Source organism: Crinia signifera, chromosome 6 (genome assembly GCF_055691185.1).
Source record: "Crinia signifera chromosome 6, ASM5569118v1, whole genome shotgun sequence".
NCBI lineage: Eukaryota > Metazoa > Chordata > Amphibia > Anura > Myobatrachidae > Crinia > Crinia signifera.
The window spans coordinates 43,367,285-43,388,199 of NC_139222.1; the positions used below are offsets into that span (position 1 = coordinate 43,367,285).

The window sequence follows — 20,915 nt, forward strand, 5'->3', positions numbered from 1 at the left end:
CGCGGGGTGGGGATGTCGGATTTACATTTACACTCCTAGAACAGTGGTGATGGATTGGAGAAGCAGGGGGTGACAGGTGAGATAGGCTGATCGTGAGAGACTGATGTATGGTAGAGGCATATGGTGATACATCCATACATACCCTGATGCTCTCATTCAACCATACATTCCCTGATGCTCTTACATCCATACATACCCTGATGTTCTCATTCATCCATACATACCCTGATGCTCTCATTCATCCATACATACCCTGATGCTCTCATTCAACCATACATTCCCTGACGCTCTTACATCCATACATACCCTGATGCTCTCATTCATCCATACATACCCTGATGCTCTCATTCTTCCATACATACCCTGATGCTTCATTCATCCATACATACCCTGATGTTCTCATTCATCCATACATACCCTACACTGCCTCCATATATACAGTTCACACCACACCAAGGCACACTAAGTAAGACCACAACCACCTTAGGCAGCCACTACTGGGGGCACAGTTGTTTACAAATGGCATTTTACCTCTGGCCAAGGCCTGGGCTGCTGCTGCTTACTTATGGTTCTGCTGGTCCTGCTGCTGCCGGCACATGCTGTGTGGGCTGCTGCTGCCGAATCATGGACCTCCCTGTATGGGCTGCTGCTGGATCATGTAGCTCCCTGTGTGGGCTGCTGCCAGCATGTTGAGCCCCAGGCGTTGGCTCCTGCTTCTGGCTTATGGTCCCTAACAAGTGCAGGCACAGCTGAGCTTGCTGTCGGGGAATACAATCCCTTGGTGGTAGTGGCTCAGTGCTGCTGCTGATGGGGAGCAGGATCACAGCGCAGGGGGTGGCTTGCTGGACCTGCTATTTCCATGCACCACTGAAAGCAGGTCCCACTACTTCTGCCGGCTAGGGAGAATGGACTCTCTGCCCTTCTGGGTTTGCCAAGATCCCTCTGTAATCTTACAATCCCAGTGTCCGCAATGACAAGCAGCTCAGCCAGTCGTGTTGCCAGGCAGGATCAGTTTGCTTGCAATATATTGCCCACCCCTGGTCTAATGTCTAGTTTTAGTATTATTTTATATAGTAGTATTACGATTTTCTGTTAAGGATGAATGTAATTTGTATACAGATGGAGCCGGCTTCATCTTTGGCCGGATCGCCAGATGCCTTTCGGTGGCGAGCTCCGGCGATAGAGAGCACGTCTTCCTGCCCATCTCCGCTTCATGGAGATGCTGCCCAGTTCGTGGGGGGGGGTGTTGGGGCGATGGTGGGGACTGGCGGCGATGGTGGGGGAGGCGATGGGGACTGTTGGCAGGTTCCATTTGCCAAGGGGCATGCGCGCATCTTGTTACTGCGTTAATCAGGCTGCTCAGAACGTCTGGTGACATCATGCAGCATCAGATCATCTGTGTGATCATCGGACAGGTGAGTAATCCTCAGGTTCCTCAGGACATCCCATGACAGCATGCTGCATCAGATCATTTGTGTGATTATCGGACATTTCAGTAATCCTCTGGCTGCTCAGGACATCTGATAAATTTGGGCTGTGGGGACAGAAGTAATGAGCAAGACAGGGACCATTGAGGCAACAGAGAGCCTCCACCCCACTGATACCTCCATTACAGACCCCTGGCATTTACATACAGGGAGAACAAATTAATAAAACACACAGAAATTTTTTTTGTTTAATAATTGTAGAAAAACAATCCTCCAACCCCTTCAGTCACTGATATGGGGAAATAAAACAGTATTTATCTGTCAGATCCCATAATACATTAAAGGCAGCAGGAGGTCACTCATATTGGGGCTTATTCTGAAACACACCCCAGGGTGCCACTGCCATATGGGACAGATTATTTGAAGGGAGGAGTAGGAACCAGGGCAGGCTATGGGTCATAGGATTGACCCAAAAGGTTGACCACTATTGGATGACAGAGGTGAAAGCAATAGGTTGACATGGGAAAGCTTAACAGAATTCTTTATGTTTTTGGTGTATTTGTCGACTTACGTCGACATGGACACTGTATAAGTGCACTGCGTCCCCTGGCAGAGCTCTCTTTGCTCGCCATGCACACTATTATAATCTCCATTTATGTCCACATGGAAAGTTAAGTATGAAAAACCACATGTTCTAAAAAAAAATTGTGAAAACTCAAGTCAACCTTTTTCATGTGACCTTTTTTATGTGTCAACCTTTTGGCCATGTCAGCCTAAGTACCTGTTGCCAAATAGTAGTCGACCTATTGATTGTTGACCTATTGAATTATAGTGATGGTGGTTACTCCCACTCCCGGCTGATTGGTAAGTGTGGTGCAGCCACAGACGCGATCCTTAATTATCTTCAGGTGCACAATGCAGCTGATTTCCACAACTCTGAGTCACCCATTCAGTGCAAATATAAATGTACTTAAGAATATTTCACAATCTTGTGGAGGTAACACAATAATTTTACACAATAAGCTCCAGAGGTGGCTGCACACACTCCCGAAGCTTTATTACAGAGTCCCCCAGATCATTGCATGACAGGTCCAGTGTGGTCAGAGAGCGGAGTGTAGTAATAACAGATCGGAGATCATCACAGCAGGAGGAGGTCAGATCACATCCATATAACCTGATAGGAGATGAGGGATCTTGGTTAGTTTATTTCTTATCATCCCAGCCTCACACTCAGCATGATGTTATCACTGGACATTTACTAACTGATTATCAAGCCTTACATCATGCAAACAGGGAGGTTTCAAAATGGATAAGGTACAACTCTAACAACAGCATAGTGCAGGACATATTAGAGATGACACTATATTATCAGATGTGACACTGTACAGTATGTGACACTGGGCAGACATATGACATTGGGCAGAATATGTGACATTGGGCAGACATGTGACATTGGGTAGGACTAGGGGTGTGAAATGGGTACTTTTCTTGTTTTGTGTTTTGGTTTTGGATCTGGATCTCCTGTCATGTTTTGGAACTGTATAGTTTTTGGCAAAACCACTCTTTCAGGTTTTGTATCTGTAGTGTTTGAAAAAACAAACAGCTAAAATCACAGTATTTGGGTGTTATTTTTTTCCTACACTATTATTAACCTCAATAACATTCATATTACCTAATTTCCAGTCTATTCTGAAAACCGCATACCTCATAATATTGTTTTTAGGCCAAAAAGTTGCACCTAGGTAGCTGCAGAACAGTGTTGGTACTTGAGAGTGGCGAGGCCCAGTGGCGTATCTATAATGGATGCAGTGTGTATGGTGCACATGGGCCCATGATTCCCAGGAGGACCCACACCATGCACACTGCACCCATTCTGGAAATACTTACCCTCTGGAGTCCTGAGGCAGCAGCAAGAGAGCTGCTCACTTTGCCATTTTTCTGACAATCTGCCCATGCGCAGTGGAGTCTGTGTACTCCAGTGCTAAGACCACAGTGTAGTGGAGGTTTGTGTGCTGCCTCCTCAGGTGGGCTCCTCCTCTCTTCAGGGAGTGGCATCAGGAGAAGTAGGGTCTGAGGACTACACTGCACATGGGCCTCCTCCTCTCTAAAGATGCCCCTGGTGAGCCCAGGTGCAAAAATATAACTTGGCCCCCTTCCCCACTAGGACCCTTTTTCAGAAATTTCTCTCTCTCTTTCACTCTCTTACACACAGTTATAGGTAAAGCATGTATGTGAATGAGTTAATACTGTAATTAAATATAATGTGTCATAGTGGATTGAAATCCACTTCACATCACAGGCTGGACCTGCCGACACTTAGAGATGACATCATCTCCAAGTACCAGTGAGCTGGTTATCCATAGGATGAGAATTGGATTCTTCTCATGTGACCTGGGTTATCCCCACACTCTGCACCCATTATAGATACACTGATGCTTACATGGGTCCTCCCTGGATCAACCAGCTACCCAGGTCAGAATAGTGGGTAACTGGATCCAGGTTATATTTCAGGGACCCCTTTCCACTGAGCCACAACCCAGCTTATTGCAGAAGTCAAAAATTATTAAATTAATTAGCAATATGACTTCTCATTGTTATTTCTGTAGTCAGAAGATACATAGCCAAAGTGATCAATCTTATATTAGATATTGCAGGTTACTAACAGGGATATGACATCACACATTTCAGGTACAGACATGTGGGTTGTTTTCTGTAGTCTTCCTATAAATAATATATCTGTGACTATGTGTTAATTGCATTTCTGCAATACAGGTCAGAACTTTGATGTCCATTACTTTAGCTCTTTGATAAATAATTGGCAGTGGGAGCAGTCCGTGCTGCGACCATAACAGAGGCCTCTCCTAGTGTGAGAATATGGCATAGATAGAGACACATGTAAGTTATAAATACACTGTGTAGTGGTGGTAATTAGTAGGATAGCTCAGGGAGCTTATGTGGGTGGTTCTGGGATACTAAAAGCTTCGTAATGAGGGAAGTTCTCAGTATCAGGAATACTTCAGGAATACATGAAGGTTTGAATGCTGGAGGAAAGTTTTGTGCAACTTAGGTCATATCAGAGACGTACTTCCCAGCATCTTCTGTGTAACTAAAGTTGTGGCTATGAAGAATGGGCCTGGCCTCATGGCAATGCCCATAGTCTTGTCTTTCTGGGCCTGCCCCTCATTCTCCAAGCTGTCTCAAACACGTCTTGCACTGTGTGAATGCATCTATTCTTCTGTTGCTCTGATATGTGTAATAGTGGTGACAGATTACCCCCAACCTTCCCATACCGTGGCATATTGCAGCCTGCTGGTGGGACTATTCAAACACAATAGTGATGGCTGGGGGTACACATAGTGTAGGTACAGCAATAACAATACCCTGTAATCCTGGATTAAATACTCCATTATTTTGCATTCGGGAATGTGTCACCTCTACTTTTCCTTTTTCTGCATATATATTATGAGATTGCACTGTACCCAGCGGTGGATCCAGAAAAAAAATGGTGCGGTCAGAGAGGGGAAAAATGGCACCGACAGAGAGGAGTGCGGCCTTTCAGCAACATCCATACCCTCACATATATAGGAATATGGGATCACTGTGACTGGATTGGCTGGGCGAGATGCAGTCAGGATGCTGATAGTTAGAAGACTGCATCCTGAATCTGACAATGATTGCACCTATCCTTTTCTCCATCACAGCCTTCCATAAAAATTTGACTGTGTATGTGATTCTAGAAAACCTGCACCTGGAAGGAGCCAAATGTGTCATATTAAATGGGCAGTATGATCCCTGATTCCCACCACATCTTCATTCTCCATTCCCTGGCACATATAGTACAAGTGAAAGGTCACCTGATCTTTTACCCAGCAGGCTGAATAGTGCTCTGCTCCTTCCTCTCAATAATATGTGTGAGCACGTGCAGAGGCGCTGGAACGTTTTTAGGTTGGGGGGGGCAAGATATAATCTCATTTTGGCGCCCCCTAAATTGCTTTATGTTACCCCCGGGCACTATACACACTGGCAGCGGCATATATGCATGGGCATTATACACAGGGCAGCGGCATATATGCGTGGGCATTATACACAAGGCAGCGGCATTTACGCATGGGCATTATACACAGGGCAGCGGCATATACACGTGGGCATTATACACCGGGCAGCGGCATATACATGTGGCCAGAGACACCAGGACTGACATTAATCCAGGGGTTGTCATTTACTCGTAAAAAGTGGAAAAAGTGGCAGTGTCATTCCCAAACAGATTTATGTGATTATGTCTGATTATGATAATCAGACATAATTACATAAACCTGTTTGGGTGTGAATCCAGGGGTAAATGACAACCCCTGGATGTGTCAGTCACTGTGGAAGGGAGGGTGAGAGAAGCAGCATTGGCGGGCGCACATCTTCCCTGCCACCCGCCCGGCTATATTACTGATTAATCAGCTGCCCGCCCGCCCGCCAGGCTATATAACTGATTTATTATCAGCCGCCCGCCCGCCCCTATATTACTTATGTATTATCCAGTGGTGTAGCTAGGTGCCACGGTGCCCGGAGCAAGGGCATGTTTCGCGCCCCCCCCCCAATTTGTAGTAGGTGAGGCTCCTGCTCCGTGAAAAGTGGGCACGGCCCAACATTATACCACACACCGTAATGCCCATTGCACATTTAAGCAAACTTTGTAATACCAATTACACATAAAGCCACATGCCATAATGACAATTACACATAAGGCCACACATGATGCCAATTGCATACTATAGAACACACCGTAATGCCCGTCGCATACTAACACACCGCAATGCCCGTCGCATACTAACACACCGCAATGCCCATCGCACACTATTTAACAAATCGTAATGTCCATTACACATTTAACACATAAGTGCCACTTACCTACATGCTCGGTGCTAGGGGCTTCATGCTCGATGCCATGGGCTTCATGCTCGATGCCAAGGGGGACTGAAATTGCTCGTTGCCAAGGGGGACTGAAATTTGCTCGCAGGGCGGGAAGGTGTGAGTAAATGATAGTGCAGAGCAGGGAGGGTGGGAGTGATAGTGCACAGCAGGGTGGGTGGGTGAGTGAGGATAGAGTGCACAGCAAGGTGGGTGGGTGAGGATAGTGCACAGCAGGGTGGGTGAGGATAGTGATAGTGCACAGCAGGGTGAGTGAGGATAGTACACAGCAGGGTAGGTGGGTGAGGATAGTGCACAGGTGGGTGAGGATAGTGCACAGCAGGGTGGGTGGGTGAGGATAGTGCATGGGTGGGTGGGTGTTGGAGGATAGTGCACAGCAGGGTGGGTGGGTGGGCGAGGATAGTGCACAGCAGGGTGGGTGGGTGGGCGAGGATAGTGCACAGCAGGGTGGGTGGGTGGGCGAGGATAGTGCACAGCAGGGTGGGTGGGTGGGCGAGGATAGTGCAGAGATTAGTGCACCCCACCCCACCCACAGTCGGCAAAGCAGCAGCGGTGCTTTCCGCGCACCCCCTCCCCCCTGTCGCCGGGGTTGTCCGCTCCCGGCTCCCTGCTGTGCACAGTGCTGCTATTCAAAAGTCACTCACATCTCCCGCTGGACCGCGCTAGCCAATAGGCGCTTGCGGTCCAGCAGGCAATCAACTGGTGGCTACTGGACCGCGAGCGCCTATTGGCTAGCGCGGTCCAGCGGGAGATGTGAGTGACTTTTAAATATACCACGTCTCCTGGGGGCAGCGGGCAGTGGGCAGCCGGCGGGGGAGCCGCACTGACTTGGGCACCTGAGCGGGCGTGATGGCTACGCCTCTGGTATTATCATCCGCCCGCCAGCCCTCCTATATTACATACCAGGCGCCGTGGATGGCTGCTGCTGCTGCCGCCGGGGAGATGTGTAGAAGACGCGCCCGCCAATCACAGTGTATGTGGAGGGGATGCGCCTGCAGTGATTGGCTGGCGCGTCTTATGCACATCTCCCCGGCGGCAGCAGCAGCAGCCATCCCCGGCGCCTGGTATGAAATATAGGCGGCCGGGCGGATAATACTTCTTTAATATAGGCGGCTGTAATATAGGCGGCTGTAATATAGGTGGGCGGGCGGGCCGGACATACTGGCGCCTCAGTAATTTTGGGGGGGGCAAGCTGCCCCCTCGCCCCCCCCGTTCCGGCGCCACTGAGCACGTGCTAATTGATGGCTGAATCTCTGCAATACAGACAACGGATGAAAACTTAGATGTCCATTCCTTTACCACTTATACCACAAATAATTGGCAAAATAACTCTCAGTTGGAGAAGTCAGTGCTGGGACAGTATCATAGGCCTCCCCTGGTGTGAGATTAAGGCATAGACTGAGAAGCATATCCTGTGTCTGTATGGTCTTTTGGCTAGTACTGTATTAACATGTATTGAGACAGATTTTACCATAGCTCCTGCAGGACACAGGCAGGGTGTCTCAGTCCCTCACACATAAGCTTCAGTCCAGAGTCCCCCAGAGCATTCCTTGACAGGACCAGGCTGGTAAGAGAGCGGTGTATAGTAATAACAGAGAGGAGATCCTTACAGCAGGAAGAGGTCAGACGACAGTCCTTTAACCTGAAGGAAGATGATATCATTTCTTATAATTCTAGTCTCACACACAAACATTAAACATTTCATTTCATTTAAGGCAAACATCTAAGTAACAAAACTTTTTAGCAATAGCTTAATGTAAAGGGACGTACAGATGAGGCAATGTTAGCCCTATTTCTAAGCAATCTGTCCAGATTGCTTAAAAAATAAAGCATGGATCTCCCTTGTGTGTACAGCCCATAGTGATGGACCATGCATGTACTCAAGCCAGTGTTCTCATCAGACATTGCTACATGTGTATGCATCACCATAGCAAGCCCTGTGTGCTGAGCAATCTGACTAGACTAGATTGCAAATAAAAACAGGCATTACACATTGCCCCTTGTGTATGAGCCTTAATAGATATTGGAGATCTGTCCTGCATAAAAAAAACGAATTACTCAGTATACTGCAGTTTATATTATCCATAGTGGTTCCTGCAAAGTGGAACTATTTATTTAACTATCTGGGGTCCAATTGCTAACAGCTAAGGAAGCCAATCCCGGGGCATTTTTTCAATCCCGGGATCCCAGGATTGGCTTTCCTAATAAAAAGACTATCCCACAATTACTTACAGTTGAGGGGTTGCTGGGTGGGGGGACAAGTCGTCCATGCCGCTGGGTACGGGCTGGCGTGCTGACGCGCTGGCTGGGTGGGCGGGTGGACGTGCAGGCTGGCTGGGTGTGCTGGCTGGGTGGGCGGCGCGGCATCACAATGACCTCTGTCTGCGCAGTGTGACCTCTGATCTCACGCTAAGAGGTCATGCTGCGCAGTGCTGCCGGGAGAAGTCGGGCAACGTCTGAGCGATGCTCAGACTCTGCCCGGCATTAGACTGCACGCATGCGCAGTCTAATCCCGAAATCCCGGGATTGGAACTCCAATCCCGGGATTGGAAACTCCAATCCCGGGATCGAAATCCCGGCGTTTTGGGGGCCAAATCCCGGGATCGGCGGGATTGGCCACCCTACTAACAACATATATGGGTGACATTAGCAGGTGTAGAATACAGCTATTATACTGCTGACATCTCCTGATATCTTTCCTGAAAGGCAGATTGGTCCTCCCCTCTGAATAATATATATGAGAACAAGTGCTAATTGATGGTTGAATCTTTGCAATAGCGACACCAGGTCATAATTCTGATGTCCATTCCTTTACCACTTTGATGAATAATTGACAGTTGGAACAGTCAGTACTGGGACAGTATCAGAGGCCTTTCCTTGTGTCAGATTAAGGCATAGACAGACACACCTGTAAATTATATGTACACTATGTAGTAGGCAGTAATTAGTAGGATAGCTGTGTCTAATAGGTGTCTAATTGTTACAATTCTTCAAGCACATATGAGAACTGTTTGTCATAGCTTGTGAGGACTTTGAATAATAACAGTCACCCATTGTGTTACGGTTAACCCTTGGTGCTCCAGGAAAAACAGAACAAACAAACCGATGCAGGGGAATGCTGGGTGTTTAATGAAAAAATAACAAAGAACACAGGAACTAATGCGGAAGACAACAGGAACAAACTTGAATGCTCTTGAAACAAAATACAAAGTGGCTGGGGAACAGAATAAACAACGAGGTACCGAGTACAGATGCAGATGATCCGGCAGTTGGCTGAGACTGAGGCACAAGACACCAGGCAATGGCTGTAGGAGACTGAGGCTGAGGCACAAGACACAAGGCACAGGACACGAGGAAATGGCTGAAGGAGGCTGAGGCACAGGACATGAGACAATGGCTGAAGGAGGCTGAGGCACAAGACACGAGGCACAGGACACGAGGAAATGGCTGAAGGAGGCTGAGGCACAGGACACAAGACAATGGCTGAAGGAGGCTGAGGCACAGGACACGAGACAATGGCTGAAGGAGGCTGAGGCACAGGACATGAGCTGGAAACACTCCTTTCCACAACAGGAACATAGAAACAATGACCAGCCCTGAGTGCTGGTCTGAGGAGGACTAAATAGGCCGCTCACAGGTGTCCAATTGAGCAGATTGCCTCCAATCATCAGGCACCTGATTCCTCAGAGTCTGGAGACAGAGAGACAAGTCCACAGGTGCCTGATGCCCCTAGTGGTGATATACAGGGATACAGAAATGCCTAACACATTGTTCCCTTAGAGCTTGATATGGTCACTGGTACTTACAGTAGGTGACCTTCTGGGTTTAAACTCAGACAATACAGTCTGTTATGCTACTTGTTTGGAGATCCAAATAGTCCTTGCATAGGAATGTAAGTTCCACTAGGATAACAGGTACACAGGTATAATTATAAAAACATGTGCAGGCTACCTCTGGCAAGAGGATTAAATCTGAAGAGCAGGATTCACTGGCGGGTTCATGAAACAGTTATGCAGGATTCCTTTGGCATGAGGATTAAACCTGGAGTACAGGATTATCTGGCAGGATGATGAAACCAGTAATGCAGGATACTTCTGGCATGAGGATATAACCAGGAGTGTACAGGAAACATGGACAGGATGGTAAAGTCAGTCTTGCAGGATTTCTCTGGCAGGAGTCACTTCAGAGTCCGTATCCTTGCTCTGCATTGAACCAGGCTCTCATATCTGTCTAAAAAGCACTTTCTCTGAGGCTGGATGGCTTTTTAACCCTTTACAGTAACTTGTTTCTATCCTCGGTCCATTACGTTATTGAACTATAACCCATAGCACTGTATTTTTAATACTGATCTTTGACATACATTACTGATAACATGTCCTTTTATTTATGCCATTTATATTTTATTTAGATTCTGTATCCTTAAATGCATTCCTTCATGTTACTTTTTTTTTCAATTTGTGTTTATTGAAATAAAGACATTATTTGCATACATGGTTCACATCATAATTACAATATGACAAAACAGGTAATGTCATTGCCATCCTATCACAGTGGTATACAGGTTTATGAGTGAAGACAAGGAGAGAGAGAAGAGAAAAGCATAAAAGAACAAAAAGAGACAAAGGAAGCAAGAGGAGTACATTTAAAGACATATAAAATTAGTAACCAGTATGGCCAGTGGGCATGTGTGTAACATAGCATAAGATTATCGCATCTGTAGACAGTCACAATATATCTAAAACGGTGCAGAACCATTTGTGAGAGTTTCCATATTGTACCAATTTGTCAGTATTGTCACTTTGCGGATGTTTTCTTTGGTAGTAGGCGGTAATGTTAATACATATGTCGATCCATATAGAGAAAAACTCAGCTGATCGCGATTCAGCATCTAATGATCACTCTATCCAATCCATTTGGAATAAGAACAATAGCCGGGGCAACATTAGGGAGATGGGTATATTTACTTTTTGTATCCATTGGGATAGTATTGTTTTCTTTGCAACAGCTGCTATACGAGCTAGTAGTGATTTTGTACCCTTAGACATAGGTGGAGTCTGGGGTTCTATATAGTTCCAAAAAGCCCATGCCATTGTTCTGGTAAAAGGTATATTTAGGTTGGTATTGATATATTCCTGAACTGTTTCCCAAAAGGATTGTACAACTGAACAGGATCATAGGCAGTGGGTGATATCTGCGTCTGGGCACCTGCATTTAAAGCAGGGGTGGGGAACCTCAGGCCCGGGGGCCGTATGCGGCCCCCGTAGCCGGTCTGAGTGGCCCTCCCACCCGCTTGGCAGCTTTGCCAGGAGTCAAGTACAGGGGAATTCTTGTGATAGGTCGGTAGTTCTCGCGATATTCCTCTTAATCAACAGCAGCCGGAGAATGTCAGCCCTAGTTATCGGCAGCCGCCGGAGCGTGGGACGGCTGCAGCAGGACAATTTGTAAGATACATTTTTACATATGGCCCCCAAAGGATTTTTTCCCCATACAAACGGCCCTTGACACAAAAAAGGTTCCCCACCCCTGATTTAAAGCAAAGAGAGTTATCTGAAGCCCCTGTGAGGAACCTAAGTTAGGGAGTATAGTAAGCCCTATGTAGTATCTTTAGATTCATTTCGGCATATGAGGTGGAAGTCAGCTGTTTATTAAGCATATTGGTCCATTGAATAATTTTTCGGGGGGTCACGTCTGGGAAGGAATTCTTCCATTTTGCTAGCCCTGTCTCACATTTAGTATAGTCTATCTCATGTCTAACAAAAGAGTATATTAAAGATGTGGAGTAGGATGAGTTAGGGCGTTGTCGCGTTATGTTGTCTAGGGGAAACTTTGTGTTGCTGGATTGTAGTCGCTTTAATACATTAGTAATAAAACTTCTCATCAAGTAGGCAAACAAGTGGAAGTTTATAGTCAGGTATTTGTCTTTTAATTGAGATAATGTTAATACAACCGAACAATCCTCATTCAGAAATTGAAATACGGATCGAAGACCCTGGAGATGCCAACTGCGAATAGCCTCATCTGCCTCGCCCTCCTGAAAAGCTGGGTTTTCTATTAAAGGTTGAAACAGTGAGTTATCTGAGATAAGGCCAAAGCATCTCCTTATTTGGGTCCATGCTTTGTAAGGTGCCATAGTAACGGGTTAGGGCATATTTCGTGCAGTATGGAGACATTTGGGAAATGTAACATCCTTAATAAGTCATGTTGAGGCAGTAAGGCCTGTTCAAGTGTTTTGTTAGTGAAGTTTTCTCCATCTCCTATCCAGTCAAGGGCTTATCTATAGTTTGCTGCTAAGGAGTAATCCTCAGGGCAGGGAAGATTAACTCCACCAAGTGAGGGTGGTTGTTTCAATTTAAACAGTGCTATGCGAGGGTGTTTATTCTCCCATATGAATTTAGTAAGGGCTTTATTTATTGTGTGTATATCCTTTTTAACAAAAATGGAAGCATCTGTATCGAATATAGTAGGCGAGGGAAGGCAACCATCTTATATAAATGGCATCTGCCTAGAAAGTAGAAAGGATATCGGGAGGTGTTGCCACTGTGAGAAATCTTCTGTATCGAATATAGTTTATTCTCCCATATGAATTTAGTAAGGGCTTTATTTATTGTGTGTATATCCTTTTTAACAAAAATGGAAGCATCTGTATCGAATATAGTAGGCGAGGGAAGGCAACCATCTTATATAAATGGCATCTGCCTAGAAAGGATATCGGGAGGTGTTGCCACTGTGAGAAATCTTCTAACATCTGAGCAATATGATGAGAAAAATGTAAGGAATACCATTTGGATATATCGGGCAAGATTCTTATACCTCAATATTTTATATATTCGTTTGCCCACTTGAATGGGAACGTGTTGTCCCAACCAGTCCTCGCTTCCCCACCTAGTGCTAATGCTTCTGTCTTATCAAAATTGATTAAGAATCCAGATATTAAGTTAAAATTCTTCAATATGGTCAACAAGGAAGGGAAAGCCACTACAGGGTCACTAAAGTATAGTAAGAGGTCATCCGCAAATGCGAAGACTTTTATGTCATGAGAGCCTACTCTGATACCCTGCCATGATGTCTCATGAATAAACGTACGGATTAAAGGGTCAAGGGCCAGATTAAAAAGCTAAGGGGATAGGGGGCATCCCTGGCGTGTCCCTCTATGTAATTTGAAAGATTTGGTGTTTAACCCATTAATTGTTAGAAAAGCCTGAGGGTTGGCATATATAGTATTAAAGATTGAGATGAATTTTGTGCCAAATTGTTGAGTCTAAAGGACTCATAGTATATGGGTCCAGGAAACGTGGTCAAACACCTTATCGGCGTCACAACTAACTATGAGAGTTTTACGGCCTTCTTTTTGCCTTGAGCTGTATAGTGCTGCCAATAGGGTACGTGTGTAACTAGGTCCTGTTCCTAACAAACCCATTTTGAGCCGGGTGAAGGGTACGCTGCAGAATGGGCTGGAGTCTGGAGGCTAAAAGTTTAGTAAACAATGTTAAATCCTGGTTTAGTAGGGAAATTGGTCTATAGGATTGTACACGTTTAGGATCTTTTCCAGGTTTCGGAAAAATGACTATCCTGGCCTCATCAAAGCCTGTGGGGGCTGGATTCCCTTGGAGCAAGGAATTAAAAAGGGTCAGCAGATGAGGGATTAGTTGAGGGGCAGCATGCGATAGTACTCCATCCCAAATCCATCAGGACCCAGCAATTTGCCCTTGTTCAGCGATTTAATCAGGGAGAGTAGTTCTTGCTCCTTGACTGGTTCAAGTAGATTCTCTTTCCTCCTCTGTTAGTGTAGGTAAGTCAGCTGTTTCTAGAAATCGTTGACCTTCCAAAGGATGGTCCGTAGGTGCCTCATATAAAGTTTGATAATATTTCAAAAATTCTTCTGAGATAGTTTGCGTGTCGGTAACATTTGTCGCGTTGTCTGTATATAGCTGAGTAACATGGGAGGGAGCGGAGTAGGATCTAATCAGATTTGCCAGTAGTCTGCCAGATTTGTTGCTATGTCTAAAAATTGTATTTCTTTGTATATCATAGGAGAACTTTGCTCTTTCAGTGTATAATAGATTGTACTGGTGTTTAGCTGCAAGATAGGCCTGTTTATTCGCAGGTGAATTTTGTGAAAGAAGCGTGTTGTATGAAGTGGTTAAGGTGGCTTAGGTCTTTCAGTTGTGCATTTAAAGACTTACGTTTCCTGGAGACATACTCCATTATTTGGCCGCGTATTACTGGTTTTGATGTTAACCAAAACAGGTTAATGTCATTGATGTGTTTGTTATTATCTTTCATGAAGTTACGGAACGAGTGTTCTAAATGTAATCGGAAATCCGAGGAATTTTCCAGATAAGCTGGGAATCTCCAATTATATGATTTTGAAATAGGGGTGTTTAGTTTTATAGTAAACCAAACCGGGGCATGGTCAGATAGTTGTATAGGTTCTATCTGAGTATTCTCTACATGTTGTATGAGCGCATCAGTGATCAGCCAGAAATCTAACCTAGATGAGGAGTGATGGGGGAGGGAGTAGAACGTGTATTCATGGGAGTCGTGGTGTTGGCATCTCCAGGGGTCAGATAGTTTCAGTGAGTCTGTTAAAAGGAATAATGATAACTGGGTAGATAGTCCCTGGTTAATTGCAGTTGTTTCTCTATCTAATCCTATCAGTTGGACAGAATTGATGTCTCCCCCCAATATAATTTCTCCCTCTGCCCTGTCTTGAAGTTTAGTGTAAATGTCTGAGAAGAAAGGAGCATTAGGGCCATTGGGAGTGTAAATATTGGCTATAGTATAAGAGATGTCTTGTATGGTCAATTTTGTAAACAAGTATCTTCCCTCAGGGTCTTCCAAATTGTCTATTATGGTGTAGGAAAGAAATTTGCTAAAGATGGTCAAGACTCCCTTTTGTTTATTTGTACCAAATGCTGTTCTATATTCTCCTATCCATGAATCTCTCAGTACATTAGGGTGAGAAGCCCTCCAGTGCATCTCCTGTAATAGTACAATGTCTGGTTTCAGTCTCTTAAGATGGGTCAAGATTTTTTTTCTTTTGATGGGGGTGTTTAGTCCCTCTACATTCCAAGTCACTAGTTTAAATGCTGTTTGCACATGTGTGGGGGGAGTCGATGTCATAGACATTTAACCAATACCCACCCTAGGCCAGTGTGTAGAGACGTGGACATAGTATAGTTTTACCCTGCCCGTCCCAGTGAGCGGGCAGTTAGGAAATAAGTACCCATCTAGTAGACAAAAATAGCAATGAGCAACCTTTGGTAATGGTAAACCATACATGCAATAATAACCTAAGCACATAATATCATTCCAAAAACTTTTTAACATTATATGAACCCAGTGGGATCGCCTCCAGAGGCACACCCCAGCAGGGCCAGTCAGAACAAAAGCATTCCAACATACCAAGCGGAGGTGCGAAAACAATGCATAAATTGGTGATATGAAGGGGAAAAAAGGGAAAGGGAAAGGGAGAGGGGGAACAAGGCATATAAAGTGAAAAGGGTAAGACATGTAGTGAAACATAGATACATTTGGTGATCTCTTTTTAAGCAATCTACTGAGCGTAACCCATTTATCAGGGACACCAATAATCAAAGTGAAACATTTCTGTATATATATAACTGAGAAGGCCTAAAACTAGCCAGATATTTGCCGAGCTAACTAGTAACCATAACCTGAATATTACTTGGGTCGAAGACAACAGTACCGGTATGGTCGTGTGGGATCAGTCTGCATCGTCCATTCCGGATGAAAATATGGGGGCCAGAGAGTCCACAAAGTTCTTCGCAGTATGTGGAGAGTCAAAGAAATATGATTTTCCTGAATGGGAGACCCTCAGCTTTGCCGGGTAGAGTAGTGCAAACCGAACCTCCAATGTCGAATAGACGTTTGCAGATTGGGGAGAATTCTCTTCTTCTCATTGCAACCATTTAAGAAAAGTCCTCGAAAAGCAAAATCTTGGTTTCTTGGTACTTAAGTACGGATCGCTTTCTGTATGCTTCCAGTAGTCGTACCTTGTCGGCATAGTTCAGGAACTTCATGATGACCGGTCTAGGTCTGTAAGCAGTGGTTTGTCTGAGTGGGCTCCAAATGTCCTTCAGCCAGCCGGCTTCAGGTGCAGGGGTTGTCGGAGATGGGTGTCCCAGGTCCTTGGTTTACTTCACCGGGTGGGAGCGGGGTCAGCGCTGGCGCTGCGGGCACGTACGGAGCAGGAGCTCCGCTCCACCGCCTCAGAGAGCCGCGGCAGGCACTCGATGCACTCGAGTCCCCGGCTTCAGGAGCAGGTATAGGCCACAACCTGCGAGGACGCACGGAGCATCCCCCGGCTCCGTGGACTTCTACCTCCGGGTTCCCACTGTCAGCAGTAGTAGGGGAGAGGGTGCAGGGTGTCCGGGCGAGCGTTGGATGTTACTGGGGAGTGTTTTTAGAGGACGCCGTCCTAGAGCTTCTCTAAGGCACGTCCGTCTCCCCAGCTCACCAGGCCACGCCCCCTCATGTTACATTTCATTGTGTTTACTTTGTGTTAAACTTCATATAACAAATAAACAAAACTTGAACTTGAAGCATACATACAGAAAGCATGTATACACAGATAGCATAGCTTCAGAATGTAGATGCACATAGCATACATACACCCAGCATGTACACACACAGCATACATATACACAGCATGTATACACATAGCATATATACACAGCATGTACACACATAGCATATATATATATATATATATATATATACACATATATTAGCTTGTAAGCACACAACATGTACACACATAGCATACATATACAAAGGTTTTACACACAGAGCATTCACAAACATAGCATGCAAACAAATATAGAATACATATAAGCAGCATGTACACACACAACATTCATATAAACAGCATATACACAAACAACATACACACATAACATATACATACCACATGTACACAGAGACAGACATAGCATACCTACACACAGCATTTACACATATATCATATATACAAACAGAATGTTCACATAGCCTACATATACATCACATATATACACAGCACAGATGCACACAACATGTATATATATATACAGTATATATATATATATATATATATATATATATATATATATATTATACATACACACAGTATAAATACACACATAGCATAGTTGCACACAGCATACATAAATACAAACATACACACACATGCATGCTGCCTCTGCCACAATGTCTACCTGAGGCTGTCTAAAAATCGGACAGCTGGTTTGGTGAATCGGTGAGCAGGGGGATTCCTAGGTACTCACCCCCCCCCCCCCTCCCTGCTACGTGCACATATGCTCCGTAAACTACCTTCTTTACCCCTTAATATCAAATTATTTCATATCTGCAGCACAGTCATTTCTAGTAATGTTGCATGAGCGTGATGGTCAGAGCAGGCCTAATTCCTATTCACCAGAATGTATAATATATGTGGTATAATTGTCTAATAATTTATACATGCAATTTGTTCTTAAGAGGAAAAATTGTATTAAAACAAAGCAATGATTGTATAGTAAGAATGAATAGAATAATAGCTCCATAAACTATACTCAGACCGGAGAATATCCAGCATATATTTCCTGTCTGTGCCTTGTATGGTCTATGGCTAGTACTGAGAGAAGTTGCACTGAGACAGATCTTACCTCAGCTCCTGCAGGGAACAGGCCGGGTGTCTTAGTCCCTCACACAGAAGCTTCATTCCAGAGTCCCCTAGATCATTGTTTGACAGGTCCAGTCTGGTCAGAGAGCGGAGTGTGGTAATAACAGAGCAGAGATCATCACAGCAGGAGGAGGTAAGATTACAGAGGTCTAACCTGATGGGAGATAAATGATCTACATCAGAGGCCTAATTCAGACCTGTTTGCAGGACAAATTTGTTTTCAAAATTGACAAACCTACAGTATGTGCACTGCAGGTGGGGCTTATGTAACATGTGCAGAGATATTTATATTTGGGTGGGTTATATTGTTTCTGTGCAGGGTAAAAACTGGCTGCTATATTTTTACACTTCAAGTTATTTTCAGTTTGAACATACCCCACCCAAATCCAACTCTCTGACATATTACATTTGCCCATTTTGAGATCAAATTTGTACTGCGATCCTAGCTAATTTCTTATCTTCCCCAGCCTCACACTCAGCACGATATCATAGCTGAACATTTACATGTTTTTTTTACCAAGCCTTACATTAAACATAGCTTTTTTCAAACAATATATGCAAAAAAATCTGGATAATAATGCTATTAATCATCAGCACATTTGTACCCTGTATATTGTTGTAGTACACAACTGCATGTACTTCAATAAACATCCATTCATACAAATCAGTGAGCAAGTTAATGTCTGGAGAGCTAACATATTACACACCCTTCTATACCCATTTATATCAAATTATTTCAAAGTTGCAGTATCCATTCTAGATGTGTTACATGGGCAGAATGTACTAAAGAGAAAATGCACCCAAACCCCATTTCTGGACATTGTCCCATATTTCATATATATATTTAGCCCTGGATGCCGGGGCTTCAGTGTGGTGAGAGATGCCAACTATGTATAACGCTATAAGCCTATGGCCTCCTTTCTGCATTCTTTCTGAAAGGGATCCAATCAGATCCCTCCCAATACTCCACATGGCTGCCACATTCGTCTGAAAATGCACAAAGGTACTCCTGAGGCTGAAAATTTAAATAATTTGTAATACTAATTGCATATAATCATACATATGTGATTAGTATGGATGTGGTTTTTGCTTATTACATCCCGATCATTAGTGGGAAGGTCAGGGGCGGATTTAGGGATGAGGGCGCCCCTAGGCACAACAATAATGTTTACTAAGTAGGACAGTTTATAGGGGCAGTATCTGCATGTCCTATCCATTTACACTCTATTTAAGATGGAATATAGTACAGTACAATGGATATTTTGCAGTTATTAGTACATTTTGGGCTGACAGTACTATCACAGGCATCCAAGTGCCGCCCTCAAACATGTGCCGCCCCTAGGCATGTGCCTCACGTGCCTAATGGGAAATTCGGCTCTGGTGAAGGTAGCAGTAGTTGAAGTATAACCAACTCACCAAAGTCCTTTTATTAGAAGATCACTTGTTAATTCCTGCAAAGCATGTGACATGGGGCCCATGGGAAACATTGGAATTGTGCTGAATTTTCCATTTGTGCAGTTCTACAAGTGCATTATTTTATGTTTTTTAATAAAAATGAAAGAACATAGAATAAGAGAGTCACCCATCACAAATTGTGGGGCCTTGGACTGACCAAATGGGCAAGGCCCCCATAGGGAAAAACAGGGTGCTTAATTAGGTGGAGCTTTAGATAGTGTAGGTGGATCCACAGCAGCAGTAGCTGGGCGAAGGAGCAGCAGCAGCAATCCTGTGTTAGTGATGTGACACACTGCTGTACACTTTAACTGACAGCAGCATGCTGCAGCAGGACTGGACATGTACAATAGGGTGTGCATCTCTTGCAGCTCAGTACTAACCGCAATGCTGCCATCTGGGCCCCATTTCTATCTGGACCCAGGACTCAAGTACCCCTAGATCCCCCCTGATGGTGGCACTGGTGTCACCCATCTGACTAATCTGTCTGTCTGTGCCCCCAAACATCTGAAAGGGACACAGACATGAGTGGAAACATCCAGAATCTATAATATAACCAGTAATAGGCTATTAACTCATACAAAAACTTCTTAATTTATATTGGAGCACAACAATGGTTCTAATGTAATATTAAATATAAAAATAGTTCCAAAGAATATACTCTGATATAATTAGAGAAAATATGGTAGCTATTTCCTGTCTGTGCCTTGTATGATCCATGTATGACGTACTGAAAGAACTAATATATTTTGACAAAACTTACCGCAGATCCTGCAGGACACAGGCAGGGTGTCTCAGTCCCTCACACAAAAGCTTCAGTCCACAGTCCTGCAGCCTATTCCCTGATAGGTCCAATGTAGTCAGAGTTTGGTTTGTAGTAATAAAAGAGAGGAGATCATCACAGCAGGACGAGGTCAGATCACAGTCATCTAACCTGATGGGAGATGAGAGATCTGGATTAGTTTGTTACTTATAATTTACAGCAGTGTTTTTCAACCAGTGTGCCGTGGCACACTAGTGTGCCTTGAGCTGTTCTCAAGTGTGCCCCCACATCTAGAGATGCCCAAACCCATTTACAGTCACCACCAGTTCAAATGTTATTTACTGGTCTCTTCTTTTCATGTAAAGGGTCAATGTATTTTATTTTTGTTATTTGTGGGGACCAGTGTGATTGTTTTTAATGTGGGGGCCAATAGGTTTGTTTTTTTCCTGTGGTGGCCAATGTGTTTTGCCCTGTGGGGATGTCATGGTGTGCCTTGGCAATTTTAAAGTCCTATTTAGTGTGCCGCGAGGTAAAAAGGTTGAAAATCACTGATTTACAGTATCACACTATACATTATACCATCTCCAAGTACTCCTATGCCTACTAATCAACTCCTTTTAGGCAGAACTCAAGTCACCTTAACCCAAGTCATGCCTTTCAGTCAACAGGC

At 44.5% G+C, this 20,915-nt stretch overlaps 1 protein-coding gene across 1 annotated transcript in view; it reads right to left on the reverse strand.

Moving 5' to 3' along the window:
• Positions 1-1,404: 1,404 nt before the first annotated feature.
• Positions 1,405-20,915, reverse strand: part of LOC146009591 (NACHT, LRR and PYD domains-containing protein 3-like) — a 28,509-nt gene continuing 8,998 nt past the window's right edge. The window contains exons 4-7 of the mRNA XM_083150039.1: positions 20,246-20,416; positions 18,014-18,184; positions 7,819-7,989; positions 1,405-1,534 (exon numbers count right to left, since the gene is read on the reverse strand). Of these exons, the coding sequence (XP_083006165.1) occupies positions 1,405-1,534; positions 7,819-7,989; positions 18,014-18,184; positions 20,246-20,416 (643 nt within the window). The remainder of the gene's footprint in view (positions 1,535-7,818; positions 7,990-18,013; positions 18,185-20,245; positions 20,417-20,915) is intronic.